Source organism: Kogia breviceps, chromosome 7, assembly GCF_026419965.1.
Source record: "Kogia breviceps isolate mKogBre1 chromosome 7, mKogBre1 haplotype 1, whole genome shotgun sequence".
NCBI lineage: Eukaryota > Metazoa > Chordata > Mammalia > Artiodactyla > Physeteridae > Kogia > Kogia breviceps.
In genome coordinates this window covers 119,256,903-119,277,838 of record NC_081316.1, presented here as the reverse complement: position 1 = coordinate 119,277,838, position 20,936 = coordinate 119,256,903, and the positions used below count along the sequence as shown (strand labels likewise).

At 44.9% G+C, this 20,936-nt stretch overlaps 1 protein-coding gene across 5 annotated transcripts in view; it reads left to right on the top strand.

Moving 5' to 3' along the window:
- OPCML (opioid binding protein/cell adhesion molecule like) overlaps nucleotides 1–20,936 on the top strand; it is a 1,097,554-nt gene that overhangs the window by 844,851 nt on the left and 231,767 nt on the right. For all 5 annotated transcript variants that reach the window (XM_059067772.2, XM_067039351.1, XM_067039352.1 and 2 more), the window contains one exon: nucleotides 9,790–10,022. In XM_059067772.2, coding sequence (XP_058923755.1) covers nucleotides 9,790–10,022 — 233 coding nt within the window. The remainder of the gene's footprint in view (nucleotides 1–9,789; nucleotides 10,023–20,936) is intronic.

The following is a 20,936-nucleotide window of genomic DNA, read 5'->3' as shown; positions in this document are numbered from 1 at the left end:
TGTACTAACAGACACAAGACCAAACACTGAAATCTAACTGTGGTCAGACCACATCCACAACGTGCATACGTGACATTTGTACAGAGTATTATAAAAATGAAAACAGTGAATTCAAAAATACAGCAGAGGACCTGTGGACCTTGTTTGTGTGTGTAAATGACTCATAGACCAGGGGATAAGGGCGGGAGGGATAAATTGAGAGACTGGGACTGACATATACACACTACTATATATAAAATAAATAAGTAATAAGAACCTGCTGTATAGCACAAGGAACTCTACTCAGTGCTCTGTAATGGCCTATATGGGAAAAGAATCTAAAAAAAAAAAGAGTGGATATATATGCACGTATAACTGATTTACTTTGCTATACACCTGAAGCTGACACAACATTGTAAATCAACTATACTCCAATGAAAAATTTTTTACAAAGACTCATAGAGAGATACACACATCCATGAATCTCCAAGGACATCTACTTCACCTTCTGTGGGTCCTTTTTTCCCAGCTTTATTGAAATAGAATTTACATATAACATCGTGTAAGTTTAAGGTGTACAGCATGTTGATTTGATGCATTTATTTATTGCCAGATGATTACCTTTATAGAATAAGCTGTCACCTCCATCCTATCACGTAATTAGTGTTTCTTTTTTGTGGTGAAAACATTTAAGATCTACTCTCGCAGCAAATTTCAAGGATATGATACAGTATCATTAGCTATAATCCTATGTGGGTTCTTTTTATGTCAGTTTGAAAAACATCATCTTACATCTTTTTTAAAAAATAATTAATTAATTAATTTTTGGCTGCATTGGGTCTTCTTTGCTGCGTGTAGGCTTTTCTCTAGTTGCGATGAGCGGGGGCTGCTCTTCATCGTGTTGCACGGGCTTCTCATTGCAGTGGCTTCTCTTGTTGCAGAGCACGGGCTCTAGGCACGCGGACTTCGGTAGTTGTGGCTCGCGGGCTCTAGAGCGCAGGCTCAGTAGTTGTGGCGCACAGGCTTAGTTGCTCCGCGGCATGTGGGATCTTCCCGGACCAGGGCTCGAACCCCGTCGCCTGTTCTGGCAGGTGGATTCTTAACCACTGCGCCACCAGGGAAGCCCCAACATCTTTTAATCATTATAAGTATATGCCGATCACCTACTAGCTGCCAGGTGGACCGCGGGAAGTGCTGGTGATACAAAGTGAAGACCACTGAGACAGTTATTTACAGCCTAACGAATAAGTACATATATGCTTAAATCCAGTGTTGTAAATTCTGTGAAGAAGACCATCACATTACAAAGAGGTATAGACCAATGTGACTGTATTAGTGATTAAATTCTATCTGCCACTGTGTACTATTCATGAAGGCAGAGGGGCGTGCGATATAGTTTAGGTGTTATCCCAATACCAAGGCATTTTCTAGTTAACTTCAGTTTCTCAAAATGCCAGTTGTCAGTTCTTTGAACACAGAATCTATAAAGTTATCTGTAAAGGAGACACACCATTTGTTAGGCTGGTTTCCAAGACTTGTTCTCCAGCCCTCCATATTATCTAAATGTTCCTGCAGCTATCTGTACGTGTAAGTGAGATTTATTTTTAATCTGTGTATGTGACATTTATTTTTAATGCAGACTTGATTTTCAGACATGCGTCATATTGCATTCAGATTTAGGGTGATAAAAACATCAGCATCTAGCAAGCAAGCGCAGTGGGGCATTCCTGAGTCCTCTCTCTCCGTCAAGGACACTCCCAATCCCTGTGGCACTCTCCGTTCCTTGCCCTGCTTTCAGTTTCACCAGTTACCATTTTCCGAAAATAAAATATACCTATGTACTTAGGTGCTTTTATTGTAGCCTCAAAGGGCATGACCTTTGTGTGCCTCTTTCGGGCATCTCACCTCCTACAATGTCACCTGGTACACATTAGACACTCATTAAACACGGTTGTGTGAATCGTGGCACTTTTTAGTTTTGTATTTTCAGAGGCAAAATATAAAAATTAGAACAAAATAACGACTACAAACAAAAACAAGAAAGCTGGCCCATTTCACTTTTCAGGAAGACTTTGTTATCTTGATTGGATTCCTCCGTGTCTTTTGTCTTGCTTCTTTAAGGCAGAGGTTCTCAAAGGGCAGTCGCCAGACCTGCTAGCAGCTCTGACCTCACCTGGAAACTGGTTAGGAAGGCAAATCCTCAGCCCACCTCCAGCTCACTGAATGGAAGGTCTTGGGAGGTGGGCTGAGCGATCTGTGTTCTAAAAAAAGCTCTCTAGGTGATTTTGATGCACAGCAAAGTTTGAAAACCACTGCTTTAAGGCCTGGGTTTCCCCTAACTGTGAAACCAATCGGGGCACCTTAATCCCACGTTGCATATTCAGCGGGGCTGGACATGATGCTTTGCGAGCAAGACCCCTTTCCTCCACTGTCTTTCAGGTGTTCCTTTGCTCTTTCTGATTCTTATCTCCACACCTCTCCTCACACATAGCTCGAGGTGGTTTACGGGTGTGAAAAAATCACTTCCGTTCCCCAGAGCTGTTTTATCGCTTATGAGAAGATTAAATAAGCACCATAACTTTGAGGGAATCTCTGGCTGCCCTAATAACCTGGGTTCTCAAACCACGAGCACTTTTTATTTTATTTTTATTTTTATTTATTTATTTTATTATTATTTTTTTTTTTTTGCGGTACGCGGGCCTCTCACTGCTGTGGCCTCTCCCGTTGCGGAGCACAGGCTCCGGATGCGCAGGCTCAGCGGCCGTGGCTCACAGGTTTAGTTGCTCCGCGGCACGTGGGATCTTCCCGGACCGGGGCACGAACCCGTGTCCCCTGCATCGGCAGGCGGATTCTCAACCACTGCGCCACCAGGGAAGCCCTATTTTTATTTTTAATTTTTTTGCATCTTTACTGGAGTATAATTTCTTTACAATGGTGTGTTCGTTTCTCCTTTACAACAAAGTGAATCAGTTATACAGATACCTATGTTCCCCTTATCCCCTCCCTCTTGCGTCTCCCTCCCTCCCACCCTCCCTATCCCAGCCCTCTAGGTGATCACAGAGCACCGAGCTGATCTCCCTGTGACAAGCACTTTTTATTTATTATTATTATTATTATTAAGAAGAAGCCCTGAAGTACGGGGACCCCCGTGCCAGGCTGCCCAGGTTTGAATCCCCTGCCTGATGGCGTTAACGCAGTCCGTGTACCACCACGCAGTGAGGCCAAACACACGGAAACGTCGGAGCTTGGAGCAGAGAAAAGTTTGTGATCAGCTGGTGCACAGTTCTCCGATTGTCTGCTGGTGAGGCAGCAGGGTGGTGTCACAGGGGTTCACATTATCAGTCCTTAAGCAACAGGAGTCCTGGGGCTACGTGCTCAAGGTCGCCAAGGAGATAACATCTTCCATTTGTTGTAGAGGGGGAGGTTTACATCTGCAAAACAACTCAGGAAATGTGTATCAAACACTATCATCTAGGGACTTCAGAGAGGAGCCGAGCAGAGGATCTGGGGGAAGCCTGCCTGCCCACCCAGCCTCTGACAGGAAGGCCTCATGGGGTCCTGCCCAGTGACAATGGTGCCAGCCTTGGATGTTAGGAGTCCTGAACCTCTCTGTCTGTTCCTCATTGTACAATGTGGACAGTAATAGAGCGTCTCCCAAAGGGTAGCTATGGGATCAAGTGATTTAATATACGGAAGGTTCTTGAACTGTGCTGGGCGCAGAACACTCACTGTGTAATCGTAGACGTTCCAGTAGAGGTGCCATGAGTTCTGTCGTATTTGGGCCAGGAGGCAGGGTTAGCTTGGAATGTAAGAATTTTAAATACCTGAAAGGGTTTTCGAGAAATTGGAAAGCTGTCATTAATATTTCTGAACTTCCCTCTTGGCTCCCCCTTATTTATTTATTTTTTCTTTAGTCATAGTTTTATAGCTAAAATTTTTCTTCATGAATTGAACCTGAATTTCCCATTTTACAAAAGGCAACAAGAATACCAGTCAGAGAAATGCGATACACACTCACACACCCGAAGACAGAACTGTCACAAACCCTCCAGAGGATGACTGATACGGAGTCCCAGACAAACACTTCCCAACACATATGGACCTTGATGTCAGACACGAGTCAGGACCAATTAGGAATACACCCAAATGACATGACACTCAGTGCTCGCAAAGGGTCCTCAGCACCAGAAACACGTCAGACCAATTGGCAAAATGCCCGAATAGCACCTCATGCTCAAAAGAGAAGTCTTCTGGACGCACACCCGTGCACTTACTCAGTCTTGGAGCTCGTCAGCTCGTCCAGAGGTATCTTTCCGTTCCACCAAGGAAAAGCATACACGTTGGTAGCCAGTGCCGAGCAGGGGCGCTCCCCCGTATTTAACACTGAAAACCGTCCTTCGTGGGCTTCTGGTTAAAGAGAGTCCTAGACGTAGCCACAGCCAGCAGGGCAGGAGCAGGGTCTGGAACAATACTTAAGCGTAATGTTAAGTCCTTTTCTGAGCTCTTCTCTCTGCTGTTCAGAGGACGGTGGAGGGGCCCTATCGCGATGGAGGAAAGCGAGAAGCCCTGGAAGGACGCGTGCTTCTGGGGCACAGACGCATTACGAGGCAGATAACTGTCCCTAAGCGACAGAACCCTTGTGCTAAGCGTCTTTGTCATCTGTTAGGTTCTAGGGCTGCGTAGACTCAGCGAAGCAGCTCTACCCCATTAGGGAGATGGACTTACTTCCCTCTATGTGTTTTCCACGCCCACTAATGAGGCCCAGGCTCGAGAGCAGGTGAATTGGACCCTAGTCATCCATCCGGGGTACGTCCACCGAGGGGTACACAAGGCTTTCCAAGGGCCGTGTGGCAGGGCACTGAGAGTGTGTGCTGCCCAGAGGGTAGCTTTGGACTGCCCTGCCTCGAAGTCCGCCCCTACCGGACCCTGTGGCAATTTGAACCGGTGCGATTCACCCCCCAACCTGCACCTGTAGGCCTTACACAAGGAAATGTATCTAAAGAAGTACATTTTCAAGATCCAAAATGTCCTAACATGGATCTGCCCGCGAAAGACGTGTGTTTGAGTTGTAGTTCTGGTTGTCCTTTCTGACTGCTCCCACTTTAATTGCCCAGGAGAGAATGCTCCTTTACTTTCATGGTTACCTCCACAGCTATTATCGATCTGTCATCAAACAGAGTATCAGTCTTGAGGGAGAGTCCCACCAAAGTAAAGCAGAGAAGTCCTGAAGGAAATGGCACAGTTTTTCATCAGTAATGAATTCGTGGCAAAACTGGTACCTTCTCTATCTTGGAATTAGAATCCAGAGAGATAGAGATGTTTTCTGACAGAGGGCAGGGTGATTTGGCATATTGAAATAAACAGTATTTCACTTTCCCCCACCTTTCTCAGCGTATTGGGTTAAACAAAGTGCTTCTCAGTGACAGAATAACACATCTTTAATAGTCATTTGATAAGGCCTAGTAAAATGTTAGCAATATACTGTCCAGATACTGAGAAATTGAATGAATTTAATACTGGGTTACAAAGCCCTTTGCAAGTCAGGTATTTTCCAATTCATTCCTTTAAAATAAATTGAAGGAGGAATTTATTGAACTGTCAGCTGTGAGATCATTAAAATAATTTTTGAAGCTATATTACTATGTGGTTTTTGGCATATATCTTGGAAGAGGTTCACAGAATTGAGTGACATTGCTATACAAGGTTTACATTTCTATCTCCTTGCTTATGTGAACTTGGTTTTTTTTTCAAAGCAAAAGGGGAATAGAATTGATCCTGAGCTCTAATTCTAGTATAATGATATTTATCGATGGTATAGTAAACAGAAAAGCCTCATCTATCCCATTGAGAGCTATATTTCCAGTAAAAGTTTACTTTTTATGTTTAATTATTACTTAACCACATGTATAATATATTTATGTTGTTTTATCAATAGTATCCTTGTAAAGATAACTCATTCTAAAAGAAAATATTATTCGGAGCTTTACAGTCACAGAACATGAAAGAAATTTAAATTTCAATCTCTATACTTTATATATATTGTTGCAAATGAATATGATAGCTGATCAATAAAAGATTTTCAGGCATAAAATATGCTTGAAATAATTATATCAGGATAAAATCCTGCAGATAAAATCCTGCAGAGGATATATAATAGATACACAAGTTCAAGTTTAGAAAAGGAGCAATGCACATTTTATGACTGTTAAAAAAGAACTTGTTCATGAATTTTGAAAGTAGACAATCATGAGTATCAAATTGCTATGGTATTTAAATTCGTATAGAGATATATATAAAGGAACATTATGACATTTTAATTTTAAAATGTGAATAATCTCCACAGACCAAAAATGCATCCTTTGCAACTATTACCCAAACTTTAAAAATATTATGTCAACTTAAAATGTGCAAAGGGTTACGTACTTGACCAAAATAAAAGCAAGCATATTGTCTGCACTGTCACCTGGGTGTGTGTGGTTCCAGGGTCTGGGAGACAGCACCCTTCACTCTGTCTTGTTTACCATCTACTTCCAGGCTGGCCGCCCTGTACAGTAGGAATTTAACCTTTAGGAGTCATTCAAACAGAAATTTGATCTTCATGGAAATACAGCTGTTATTAAGGAAGTTGGCACATTAAGTCTTATCAGTGATTTGCAACTGAGAGTGAATGAATGTGTTGATCATATTTTTTTTCCCTAAGAAATGCTTTTGAAAGTGGGGAGCAGAGGAGGCCGATTAGGGCTTTAGCCCTCGTAAGGGAAATGGACAGTCGCTGTAGAAGGAACGAAAACGCGCAGAAAGTGAAGCTAGGGCCCCACGGGGGTGGAGGAGACAACATGACCTCAGTTTTTCTTTTTTTTTTTAATTAATTTATTCCTTATTGGAATGAAGTTGATTTACAATGTTGTTTTAGTTTCAGGCATCCAGCAAAATGATTCAGTTATACATACATGTATATTTTTTTCAGATTCTTTTCCCTTATAGGTTACGACAAAATACTGAGTATAGTTCCCTGTGCTCTACAGTACGTCCTTGTTGTTTATATATTTTATATATAATAGCATGTATATGTTACACGCAAACTCCTAATTATTCCCCCCCTTTCCCCTTTGGTAACCATAAGTGTGTTTTCTGTGAGTCTGTTTCTGTTTTGTAAATAAGTTCATTTGTATCATTTTTTTAGATTCCACATATAAGTGGTATCTTATATTTGCCTTTCTCTGTCTGGCTTACTTCACTTAGTATGGGTTTGGCCAAAAAGTTCATTCGGTTTTAAGTAAAAATAAAAGATACATTTTTCATTTTCACCAAGAATTTTATAGAACAATGTAAATTCACTAACCGAATGAACTTTTTGGCCAATCCAATATGATAATCTCTAGGTCCATCCATGTTGCTGCAAATGGCATTATATCATTCTTTTTTATGGCTGAGTAATATTCCGTTGTGTGTGTGTGTGTGTGTGTGTGTGTGTGTGTGTGTGTGTGTATGTATATATGTATATGTACCACATCTTCTTTATCCATTCATCTGTCAATGGACATTTAGGTTGCTTCCATGTCCTGGCTATTGTAAACAGTGCTGCAATGAACATTGGGGTGCGTGTATCTTTTCAAATTAGTGTTTTCTCTGGATATATGCTCAGGACTGGGATTGCTAAGTCATATGGTAACTCTATTTTTCATTTTTTAAGGAACCTGCATACTGTTTTCCATAGCGGCTGCACCAGTTTACATTCCCACCAACACTGTAGAAGGGTTCCCTTTTCTCCACACCCTCTCCAGCATTTATTATTTGTAGACTTTTTGATGACTTCAGTTTTTCCTTATGCCAAATAGGCATCCATGAAGGTGGGAAGGAGTCATTGAATGATACCTGAATACAGGGGCCATTAGGTAAATGCAACTGTGTCCCGAAAACTCACCTCACTGATCTTAGACGTATCTGGAAACAATTACAGAATTAGATCTATAAGTACAGGTATTCAGGGATGCCTGTGGCCAAGTTAAAATAAAAGCTTTGTAAGAATATTACAGTATGATTCTGTTTTAGGTAAAAACAAATCAACGCAACCTTTTCCGTATGTGAATATGTGTCTGTAAGGAGTAAGGTGAGGAAGACATAACGGGCTGTCACTGAAATAGCGACATCCAGGCAGGGAGTTGGTTGGAGAGAAAGATTAGCTCGGCCTTTAGGCATCTTTGTATTGTATCTGTTTCCATGTTTATACATGTTTATTTTACTTTTATGGTTGTAAAAAAATAACAAAGAACATATAGAAGAGAAAAATGTCTTCCTTTCTCGGCCTAATGATCACCCCACCCCTACCTCGAGGCTGCCCGCACCTGCTGAATGACAGGTGGACGTGTGCATAGCAGACCCCTCTGATTGGAAGCTGGTTTTATTTTTATTCCTCCTCCGCATCGGGGAGAGGGCCTCGCTAGACTGGGCGCTCAGCCCTTTCAGTGGCGGCTGTCATTTTGGTGCTCCAGTATCCCTGGCCCATTCGCACTATGTCAGGCTGTTCACGTTGCCAAGGGAAACCCATGTGTCTCCCCATGGCCGGTGCCCTTGGCGCTCCCACCTCCTGAGCCCTGGTCCCGGTCAACATGGGACCAGACCTGGTGAGGCGTGGCCATGTTTATGCCCTGTCTGCTTACCTGAAGGTTCTGGTGTCACGGTCCCTGTCCTCAGGAGGCACTGCTCATACCTGCTCTGGTGGGACATCTAGGGGAAGTAGGTGTAATTTCACCTTTTCATTTGCCGAGATACTGAAACTCAGGTTCCGACTAGAGCACTGAGTAGTGGGTTAGACACACACCTGGGGCCCTTTAACCATGCCCTTCATTGAACAACTCCGATTTCTCAAGGATTTCCTTTTCTCGGTTTTCCACCCACACATTCTAAGTTCCTGGGACACATTTGCAAATTTTCTTCCTGACCAGCAGGCACATTTATTTCTGCATTAGACCTGATAACCTGCAGGTCATACACAGAGACAAGCAAATTCCATTTGCTTGCAGCTCCATTCATAGCCTCTGACTGTTGGGGAGAGTAGGTTAGGGTATGTGGGGTAGTGGTCGGCCCCTCAGCTTGGTGACAAGCAGGCGACATCACCTACATTGCTCTCGGTGGGGGTGGGTAGGGAGGAGCGTGTGAGCAGGAGGGGGTCTCTGCTGGCCGCTTTCTCCGTCCCTCTCTTGAAATCTAAGAGGCAGCCATGACTGCCTCAAAGCCTGCTGGCACTGTCCCATGACTTTCAAGACTCTGTGTTATAAATTGCAGTTGGAGGGCTTTGGGCGGCTTACGGGTACAGGAGATGATGAACACGAGGGATGTTCGGTGTCCAATTTTTGACTTAACAACAAGTTAAGCATTTGCTGTGTGGATTATCTGTGACCTACTTGAAATACTGATGCACTCTCTCTCCCCTCTGGCCCTGGGCCACTTCTCCCACAAGGTGGTAACTGTGCTCGAGAAATAGAAACGAATTTTCATAGAAGCCTAAGGGAGAAAATAAGATGGAAAGCAAATAGACGGCAAAGATATTCACATAATATGTTCCTAAGTCAAATAGAAATGATTTTTGTAGCATCGCTTCTTCAGGAGGATTCAGGCCACTGTTGTCCTCTATTTGGGAAGTTTTATCAATAATTTATTCCCTTTAGCACTGGGCTATGTTATTTCATTTACCCCTTGAATGACAGCAGCTGTGTTTATAACAGAATCTCTGAACACTTTCTCCCTCCCCTCTTCCCACGCCCTCCCTGCCCCTCTCTTACCCCTCCCCTCCCCGACCCTCACTCACAGGTGTACCATAGACGACCGGGTCACCCGGGTGGCCTGGCTGAACCGCAGCACCATCCTCTACGCCGGGAACGACAAGTGGTCCATAGACCCTCGCGTGATCATCCTGGTTAACACGCCGACCCAGTACAGCATCATGATCCAGAACGTGGACGTGTACGACGAGGGCCCCTACACCTGCTCCGTGCAGACGGACAACCACCCCAAGACCTCCCGGGTGCACCTCATCGTGCAAGGTAGGCGGCCTGGCCGGGGGGCGCGTGGGGGAAGCACGGCCTCAGCTTGTCCTTCGACTCCTGTAGAAAGACGCCAAAGGCTGTTTCCTCTGTAGAATCCAGAGACGGAGTGTCTGTCCTGGATCCCTTCCGCCTGCTGGGGCCTTGGCTAAGTGCTGAGCATCTGTATGGAGTTTCCCCATTTTTCTCTCTGGTCCCTCTGTTCTCATTAGTAGGTTGTTTGGCATGTCTGAGCTGGTTGAGCTTTCTGGAGTAGGGAAAAGGTATGTGAGAAATATATAGTATGTTATATGATATTATACTGTGTTATAGTGGATAGATACTGGTCACTTAGCACTCTGGAGTGGGGAAAAGGTATGTGAGAAATACATATTATGTTATACGATCTGATATTATACTGTGTTGTAGTGGATAGATACGGGTCACTTAGCACTCTGGAGCGGGGAAAAGGTATATTAGGAAGTGGGTACTACTCTCTGCGCCTTTTGTTGTTCAGAGGCTCATTTCATGATAAGAGGTTAATGATATTGATGTGAAACCGTGTGACATATGACTGTTCTTGCATAGCTGGTGGTTGTGTCTGGACCAGAAGGGGCTCTGAGTGCTGTCTGGCATTGCTGCTGAGTCCGTGCACACCCTTTTAGCCCTACAGTGGAGTTGAGGTCAAGAGGGATATTAGTCAAAATGTTATCTCCAGGTCTATGTTGGAAATAAATCTATATAATTAAAAGGGGGGAATCCCTAATATTCTCTCCCATTCTCCCTTAAAAATCTGAATTAGTATAACCCAGGCATAGTAGTTAAGAGTTTTTCATTTGAATTTTACTTTGTAGGAGAAAAATGGGGTTGAAGAAATGTCAGAGTCTCAGATATCAACTATTAAGTGTTAAGAATTAAACACTCATGCAGAGAGCAGTCAAGAGAATTGGGGCACCGTCTTAAAACAAGGCAGCTCTACAAATGACCTTATGTCGAACTGCCCCCTACCAACACCCCCATCACTATGTAAAGCAATTTCTATCAGGTATCCACTCATGGTAGCAATGAGGTGCTGCGCAAACTAGCTCCCATCCCCCTATGACATATCCTTCCTCCACCGAAGGAGAGGTTTGGGTGGACCTTTCTCCGTGTCCCCTATGCTGATGTCTCGTGGCCATGCCTTGAGCTCTCAGAAAGACTCCCTGTGTGTGACTTAGTGTCAGTAACTGCCTTTTATCAGACCCCATCTGCACTTGATCCAATGGGTTGGTTTTTTTTTTTTTTTCAGTTTCTGAAATGTGTATGGCATTCTTGCTTATTAGCTAATATGGATTCCCTCATCCCTGCTTTTCTAAAAACTATAATTTCGCTCATTTCGGATGGTTTCATGGGAAGTTTGAGTAGGAGTTAAGAGTCTTCACGCTTTGGTCATGTGTGCAAATCAAGGTGGCCATTCTTTCCTTTTGTCTGGAACAGCTCTTTGCTAGCAGAGCATCTGGGGCTTTGGCTCTGCACACCGTGGCAATGGCCTGAGCTGGGCCAGAGGTCTGGTCTGTCTGCTGCAGCCCTGCCTCCCGGCAGGCCCTGGTGCTGCCGTAGTGCTGAAACGTTGCCTCCGTGCAGCCTCTAAGCCCTTGTCTCACCCACACGCCCCCAGACTCCCCCGTCTGCCTCCTACGCGAGGACACCCATGCTCCGCTGTGTCTGTGCTCTATCCATGTTGCACCCGGGGTATGGCTTGGGGATAATCTGCTCGGGAGCTACAAGACGGCCTGCCATCTGGAGATAAAGACAAGTGTCACGGCTGCTGCTTCTCCTCAGGGGCTGGTGGAGGGCCTGGCTGACATCAGTCGTCTGAGATGAGCGGGGACGTCTGCGGGAAACAAGGGAGCTCAAGCTCTCACCACCCGCCTGCCACCTGGGCTTGGCTCCAGGGAAGCACAAATTCTCGGCATGGGAAGTGGCGCCTCCGTGGCGCCTCCGTGGCCTTGACAACAATGTTATCTTCAAATTCAGGAAATTCGTCACTGAAAGAGAAAAAAAAGAACCGTCGGGCACTGTACGGAAACAGACTCAAGCAGAACAAGGCTATCACTTTTCAAGGAAGAAGACAGACTGTGTAAGCACGTCGAGGCCGATGCAGGCCATAAAGGGCTTGTGGCACAGAGCTTCAGGGATGATGTTCTCCATAGGAAGCTTGGAGTAATTCCTGGGGCTGGATGTGAATGTCAGGGGGGTCTCAGAGCTTTGGGTCAGAAAGGCTCTGGGAAGAGGCGAGAAGCAGGGCAGCGGGGTCCTTCGTTGCAGAGGTGACGTCCTCCAGTCTCCACGCTTTAGGCCAAGCAACTTCTGTAGCTGCAGGCCGTCCAATGCAAAGATCAGGAGGGCAGAGGAGGAAAGGGAGCACCTCCTCTTGGAAATCTTAGCAGACCGGGCTTTACATTGACTGAGAGGCTAAAATGAGGAGCTCAGAGAGCTGTTCTTCCTTTGGGAATCAGTTGAGTTTCCAGTGGGTGGAAGCCGAGACCCCGCGGCTCAATTAGAAAAAAGCCCAGAAGTCTCCTCTTTCCCAGCAGCTATCGGCTTTTGTCCAGTCTATAGATTAATTTTTCAGACTTAGTGTTAGTTCAGGTTAAAGATAATGAAAGTTTCCTAATCCTCTTAAAGAAGATTTATCTGACCGAGTAGAAAGCTTTTGGAATACAATAAGGCATATATAAAACTGAGGTCTAATCTTGCCTTTAATTTCAAACTGCTGATGGGTATTGATTTTGCAATGAGAAAAACTGAAAAATTTCCAAGCTGCAACTTGTCAATCTGCATATGTGTGTGTGCGTGTGCGCGCGTGTGTGTGTGTATATGGTATTTTTTTTATCTTCTGTCCATTCGAGAATGTTAGAATCTCATCACCTCTGCCAGACAAGTGTCCTTAGCAGAAGGGCAGTCCCACGGGCTCTAGGCTTCGTTGCTCCCTCCTGCAAAGTGGGTAACTGAGAGCTGCTCTAATACTGCCTCAAAGCCTGTCCTTTCCTGGTTTATAAGGTGGCCTTTCCACGTATCTGATGGGATTCGTTTCCTAGTACTTCTCTTTAAGGGAAGAAGCTGCTTTCATTAAAATAGCATCACTGGTCCCCAAGGTACATCTTGGCCACTGAAGGGATAACTTTAAGGTGCCACATGACGGTGAGGCTGCGACTGTGTCCCTGGCGCGTGACGGTGAGGCTGAGACAGTGTCCCTGGCGCGTGACGGTGAGGCTGCGACCGTGTCCCTGGCGCGTGACGGTGAGGCTGCGACAGTGTCCCTGGCGCGTGACGGTGAGGCTGCGACAGTGTCCCGGGCGCGTGACGGTGAGGCTGCGACAGTGTCCCTGGCGCGTGACGGTGAGGCTGCGACAGTGTCCCTGGCGCGTGACGGTGAGGCTGCGACAGTGTCCCTGGCGCCCGACGGTGAGGCTGCGACTCTGTACCGAGGTGTTAAGGAAATCCAGAACAAGGGGCTCAGATCAGGGCAGGAAAACCAATCTGGCAGCCTTGTGCGGGAGGGGGTGCCATAAAGGAGCTGGAGGCATGGGGTGGGCAAGAGGTCATGCCCGTCACTCAGAAGGTGTGAGGACAGCAGCTTGTGGGTCTCCCTGTAGGAATGGAGAAGCTTCCTTCAAGAGGTATCATCCAAGGGAAATTGAGAGGATTAATCCCAATATCTTGAAATAGGAAGAATTAAAAGGATATCACCTCCCTTTTTTGAGTTTGGGGAAACGTTAGATGTTCCCACTAGTGATTGCAGAGTTAGGATCCTGAGCCACTGGGAGAGGAAAGTGTTAGGCTTGTGAGCTTTAGGCATAAAGAAAACACAGACATTACACAGGTGTTATAGAACTAAGAAACAGCTGTAACTCAAGACAAGAAGGGGTTTGTTTGAGATTTATCATGAAGTTACTAGCATGAGAGGAGGTAAGTTTTGTGAGATGAACTCTTCCTACTTGAGGGCAGCAAGAACCCCAGCCCATAGCACGCTGTCCGAGGGATCCTAGGCCTTCAGCAAATGTTTGTAAGATGAACAGAGGACAGATGGATACAGCAAATGAGATGGCATAAGAAGGCAGTGATCATAAAGTCCCTGCAGGCAGATAGGGGCAGGGCATGAGTCAGGCTGTCCAGATGACTTGGAGTGGCCAGTAATTGGGAAGAGGTCCTTAGAGGGATGAGGTCTTCCATGTGACAAGCCAAGAGATATGTTCTAACAGCGATCGCGTGACTTCCGTGTGTTTATTTAGTACTTTACAGCACTGGTCACGATCTTTGGCTCATGTGACCCTCACGACAAGCCCTGGGAGGCTTCAGGGCAGTGACCGTTATTTCCATTTTGCATGAGATCACTGCAGCTCACAGAGGTTAAGAGACTGGCCGGGGTGCCCTGTGGGTCAGCAGCTGTGCTGGGTCTGGACCCCAGCCGTGCGACTCCACGCCCAGTGTGCCTCCGGCACAGGCCACCCCCCAGCTGACAACCACGTCCAAGGTGATTCCTCTAATCTAGATCCATGGGAATTTGCCAGTTATCCTTTCTTTTTTCCCTCTTTTTCCTGCTACTGATGTTTCATTGTACTAGCAGAAATTGGGGACAAAACTCAAGAAAGAAAATGAGCAGTGGGGGAGCAGGAGTGGGGTGCCAGAGCCCCCAAAAGATGACGTAGAGAGGCTGAGGCAGAGGCAAAGAAGAAGATAATTAATTTGCCAGTAGCTCATCCCTGCAGGGACACACATTCTAAATGTTACCTCTTTCCCCTATGTCCGTACTGAAAACGCTGGCGCCTTTGAGAATCCAGAATCCAGAGAATCCAGAATCACTCTGATTGTCATGAACCCTTCAGCATTCTAGAATGTATGGATATCCTCGTGTCACTGTCAGGGAGCGATAGACAGGAAGATCTGGCATTCTTTCTCCTTGACTGTTGGTATCTCTATGTGCTCTCTTGGCTAGTCCAAAAATCTGTTTACTGCCAGATACTTCCTTTCATGGAGCAAACTACTCTCGCTAAGCCCAATCTTAGGCAAAGGGCTAGAAAGGATGAATGATGCGAACAAGCCTATGCAATTTCTATGTCTTCCAAAGACTTTGGGGCTTTGAGCCTGGAGTCAGTTCAGGTGAGACTACTTGGTACCCAAGGTTTAGTTTAGCAGGTAGAGAAGTCTGATTCTCCACCCAGGCCAGCCCTGGGTTTCGCTGAGGGTCAGCCAACCTCTGCACTGGGCACATTGACCGTAAGCTGATCTCAGTTGATCCTCACAACATCCCTGAAAGGTTTACGCCATAGTCACATCTTACAATTAAGAAAACTGAAGCTCAGAAAGAGTAAAAACTTGCCCAAAGATGACAGAGCCACTAAAAGCTTTAAATTCCCTTCACTAGGCTTGTCTCTAGGTAAAAGCTATCAAAACACACACAGGTAAAGCCTTCTGCATGCATGGTCTCTTCGGATTATTCCTTATTGAAAATCACCACATTCCAAGAAAAGAACCTGAGATTCAGAGAGCTGACATGATTTGTCCAAGTTACACTGGCCAGCAAGTGGTGAAGCACCCCTTAACACCAGGAGTTTTATTTTTACTTGAATAGTTGATTTACAATGTTGTGTTAGCTTCAGGTGTATAGCTAAGTGATTCAGTTATACATATATATATATATTTTTCCTTACAGGTTATTACCAAAATATTGAGTTCCCTGTGCTATGCAATGGGTCCTTATTGGTTATCTGTTTTATAGATAGTAGTGTGGATATGTTAATCCCAAACCCCTGATTTATTCCCCCTTTCCCCTTTGGTAACCCTAAGTTTGTTTTCTGTGTCTGGGAGTCTATTTTTGTTTGTTTATAAGTTCATTTGTATTATTCTTTTAAGATTCCACATATAAGTGATATCATATGATGTTTGTCTTTCTCTGTGTCTGGCTTACTTCACTTAGTATGATAATCTCTAGGTCCATCCACGTTGCTGCAAATGGCATTATTTCATTCTTTTTTATGGCTAATATTCCATTGTATGTATGTACCACATCTTCTTTAACCATTCATCCGTTGATAGACATTTAGGTTGCTTCCATGTCTTGGCGATTGTCAGTAGTGCTGCAATGAAGGGGTTTTAATTCTAGACCCAGTGTTGGGTTCACAGGCCAGATTGCTAACTCATAGCTAAGTAAAAGGGCAGGTGGATGTTGCTATTTGTGAAAAAAAAAATAGAAGTTCTGAGGTGCTACTGAGAAGGGTGGTTCCTGAGAAGATCGTTGCGGAGTAGAGGGGGCCTGGCTAAGGCTGGTTGGGGGGTGGATGGGGGCCGGGCACCTGGTGGAGCATCCCAGCAGGTGAGGGAGGCAAACCTGCCCACGGGTCACACTTTTGCAAGGACCTACCTCTTTCTTTTTTAATAAAAGTAAATGTATTTATTTTATTTACTTGTTTTTGGCTGTGTTGGGTCTTCGTTGCTGCGTGCGGGCTTTCTCTAGTTGCGGCGAGCCCGGGTTACTCTTCATTGAGGTGCATGGGCTTCTCATTGTGGTGGCTTCTCTTGTTGTGGAGCACGGGCTCTAGGCGCGTGGGCTTCAGTAGTTGTGGCGCATGGGCTCAGTGGTTGTGTCTCGCGGGCTCTAGAGCGCAGGCTCAGTAGTTGTGGCTCACGGGCTTAGTTGCTCCGCACCATGTGGGATCTTCCCGGACCAGGGTCGAAGCCGTGTCCCCTGCATTGACAGGGAGATTCCCAACCACTGCGCCACCAGGGAAGCCCGAACCTACCTATTTCCAACCCTTCCTTTGTTACTCACCTCTTTTTCTCTGCTATTTTCCCCTCTTTTCCCAAATATTCTTTAAATAATTATTTAAATTAACATGCATAATTGTGGGCCTAAAGAAAAGCAGGCAGTCAACCTGAAAGAAATTTAATTTATTTGGCCTCTATTTTAAATTATAATCACACTTGCTCTTCACAGAGGCAGGGTGGGAATGTGGCAAAGAACAAGACTGGGTGTCAAGAAACTCCCTCCCCAGCCTGAGCTCTACTCCTCACATCAGGACCTGTGTCTCTGTGACATTCCCTTCCTGGCTTCTTATTCTGGGGTGAAGAATACAATTGAACATAATTGATTTCCTTCAGGTACACACATGCACACCTTAATCCTGTGTGTCTGTGTTTATTAACAGATATATAAGAAAGACATCCTTTCCTTTCCTGCTTCTTGTGATACTTGTAAACTCCACAACCCACATCCGATGGTGTATATATAAAATACTAAGATTCCTAATTTCAGGGTTGGGTAAACTAAGAAAGCAATTACAACTTAGAAGGAATCAGGATTGAAGTCGGTGCCCTCAGAATGCCCTCCGTACCCAGCCGAGGAAGGCACTTCACGAGTCGTCCTTTGCAAGAAGGGTGTCCCCCTGCAGGCTCCCTCTAGCCCGGCCTCGGGGTTGGAATGAGACCCACACTCACACTCACACCCTCTGTGCAACTGTCCTGTCCCTTCCCTCAGATTGTGTTACTCAGACATTGTCTGAATCTGACACGTCCTGTAGCTGAAATCGAATTAGCGTTCGCCTCTCCCCAATCCCCTAGGTTATCATGTCTTTCGTGACATCATGTGTAGTTAGTTGCTGACAACACAGTACGAAACACATTTTGTAGAAAGAATATTTCTCATTTTATCAAGCCTCTACTCCCATTATTGTGAGGAGAGATATGGGGCTTTGTCCTGCTCTGCTTAGAGACTAAAGTTATAACACACACACACACACACACACACACACACACACAGAGCTTTTGCAGTTTTCATAACTACTTCTTTTGTGGCCCCTGGAATTCCATCCTTCTCTCCATTAAATATGATCCATCCTCCCTCTAGTAAGGGGCTGGAAGATATCTGCTCAATTCCTCCTTTAACACTTATAAACTTTTAATTATAGGAATAGGAAGAGTTACGGTGTTCCAAGCTGAATGAGACCAAAGCCAAATTTGATGGACTCATAGTCAGAGCTGAAGATGGTTCGACCCTGTCTGCCAAGAGGGCAACAGTGCCGTGTGAGGTTCCTGGCTCTGAGTGGGTGCATCAAAGTGCATGAGCTTGCTTGGAGGCCACAGCAGAGACTCTTGGCATGATCTGGGATGGTGCTGTCAGTCCTGGCACCTGGTTGAGATACATACAGGAGCCAGAAAGAGAAGTGGTGGGGTCCGGAGCCGTCCTTCGCCTTATTTGCAATAGAACTAAATACACAGAACAGTCATGAAGTCTGTTCTCAAAACCATAACTGATGTGGAGATGCAGGAGGAAATGCAATGCCTGTTACGTTCTAGTCAATTGGCATGGGGATCTCAGCTTGTGTCCTAAGAGCCTCATCTGTCAGCAGCGCAAGTAAATACAAAGAGAGCTTTCCCACTGCTGTCGGGGGGGGAAGCGGTCACACCTTTGAAGAAGGGTGAGTTAGTAAACGTTCATAAATTCTCCCAACAGTTTAAAGTTCATCGTGACCCTCATGTAGTCAGAATCCCACCTAAGATTTCAAACTTCACCACCCACAGGTTGAGTTGTAGTCATGGCTTAGCATCAGAGTAATCTGTGAATTCAGAGTGGTGATATTTTCCTACGTGCAGCATGTAGACACATATCTGAAGAGTCTGACTTGCATATTCCAAAGCCTGGCTGTGAGCCCCTCGTTAACAAGTTTCACCTGAGACACAGTGTCCTGGCACCAATACCTGTCATTTGTACTTATTCCTACTTTGGCTTCTCATCAAGGTATCAAAAAGCCTTTGACTGTTCTCTTCACTAATCATTCTCTTCACTAGCCATTCTCCTCTATGGGTTCAGAAATTGAAGAGCAATAGAAGTGAAGTAAAATAATCACAAGGAAAGCAGTCAAAGATGTGTCTTAGAATAATTATAAACCATGGTTTTCATGCCTGAGTACCAAGCAGAGCAGTCACTTTACAGACACGATGTAACTCTATTTCCTAATTAACCCAAGAGGGTGAGATGCGTTTTACTAATTTTTTGAATGAGGAAACTGAGGCTCAGAGAGGCTGAGGAACTTGCCCTCGGTCAAAAGCTGAGAGATACAGAGCCGTGATTCGAGCTCTGCTTAGTCTATAGGGAAAGCCAGCACTTAACCTCTACGTGGAATGTCCTCTTCATGCCCTCTCCCTTTTACATAAGTCTCAGGCCAGACTGACACACCTGTTCATTTACAAGGCGCATGCTTGCCTTGTCAGGTTATCTCTGTTTAAAGGATTTCAGTCTAATATCTCTGCAGTCACGATCTGTCCTCCTTAAGCCTTTTCCTCTCCTCCTACTTTATGCATCTTTGTGCTTAGGACTTCCTCCTTGGAGTTAATATCAAGTCTGGATCAGTGACTCTGAAATCTACATTTCTACTTCGTAATTTCTTCCCTAATTCTAGTCTCTTCTTTCCGGTTCTTTCCTGAACTCTTCAAGGTGGGTGTCCCATACCATTGGACTTTTTCTTCGCTCCAAAACCCGTTCCTCCTCTTTTAATTCACACTTATATTCATGGACACACCAGCCTTGCATAAAATGGTGGCATAAGCGTTGACTTTCTTTCTCCCTTGCTTCTCTGTCAGAGCAGGTGTCATGTCCAATAAAGTCATTCTCTTTCTGTTCCCACAACCACAACCATAGAAGTGCGGCATCTTACACTCTGGTGACTTTTCACTGCCACGTCCTCATTGCTACCCCGTCCTCAGTCTCTGGCTCCTTATAATTCATTTTAACACTGTTGTCTAAATATTCCTGATGCACGCACCAGATCATGTTACTTCCCCCTGCTTGTAATTTTAATGACTCCCTTTTGACAATACAGTAAAGTCAAAACCTCTTAGATCACTTTTCCAAGTGCTCAGCAATTCAAGGTCAGACCTCCTTTTTCACTCTTACTTTCTATTCTTCCATTTTTATATCCTACACAGAACTTAGCCAAACTTGTCCTTGTAAAACCTCCGCCCCCAGTGTCCTGCATTCTTTTCCATTTCTCAAACAATCTATCTGTCTTGAATGTTCTTTTCTCTGGATATCCAAGTTCTACGGACCCTTTAGAGCAGGACTGTCCCATGGACCTTTCTGTGATGATGGAAATGTCCTATATCTGCATTGTCCGACATGGTAGCCATTAGCCACAAGGGGCTATTAAGAACTAGAGATGTGGCTAGTGAATTGTCAGTATTATTTCATTGTAATTAATGTAATTAAAAATAGCCACACATGCTAGTGGCTATCATATTGAACAGTACAGTTTTAGAGTGGCTAAACCCCCAAAGCCAAAGGCTTTCTTTGGAATTCCAAACCTTTACCTGCACTTCCTTATGCTACCTGTAACTTCTCATTTCATATTTCAGCTATTGGTGGATCTAACTTTTTCCCACACCTAGTTTTTTCCTTGAAAGCAAGAGCCAGAGTTGGCTCTATTGTTTTTAATATGGTCACAGTTTAGGGATTGCAATCTGAATTGGCAAGACCGTATAGATAGCTCTTTAACACATTGATATTAAGTGTTACTAATCCATGAAAATAGTGGCAAATGTCCTAATTTGGAGGTTATTGGGGACCACACCACAAAGCGTGTCATCCTCCTTGGATTTATTACCTTCTCCCCATGCTTAGGACAGATCACCGTATAGGCAGGCACCGATAGCATTTATTTCTACTGAATCAAGAAGTTCTTAGTGAAACCTTTTTTAAAATTCCGTAATTCAGAGCTTCAGGGGAAAGATCCGACACGGCCACGTTTTTTAGTGACATTGGAAATAACCCCAAACAGGATGGCCCAGAGGGCAGCCTTGGCAGGCAGATAAAGGGCACCCCCCCCCCCCAGCCTGCTGCAATCAACATGATGGCATCAGTGACACACCCTGATTGGCCAGCAAGCACACATTAATGACCAG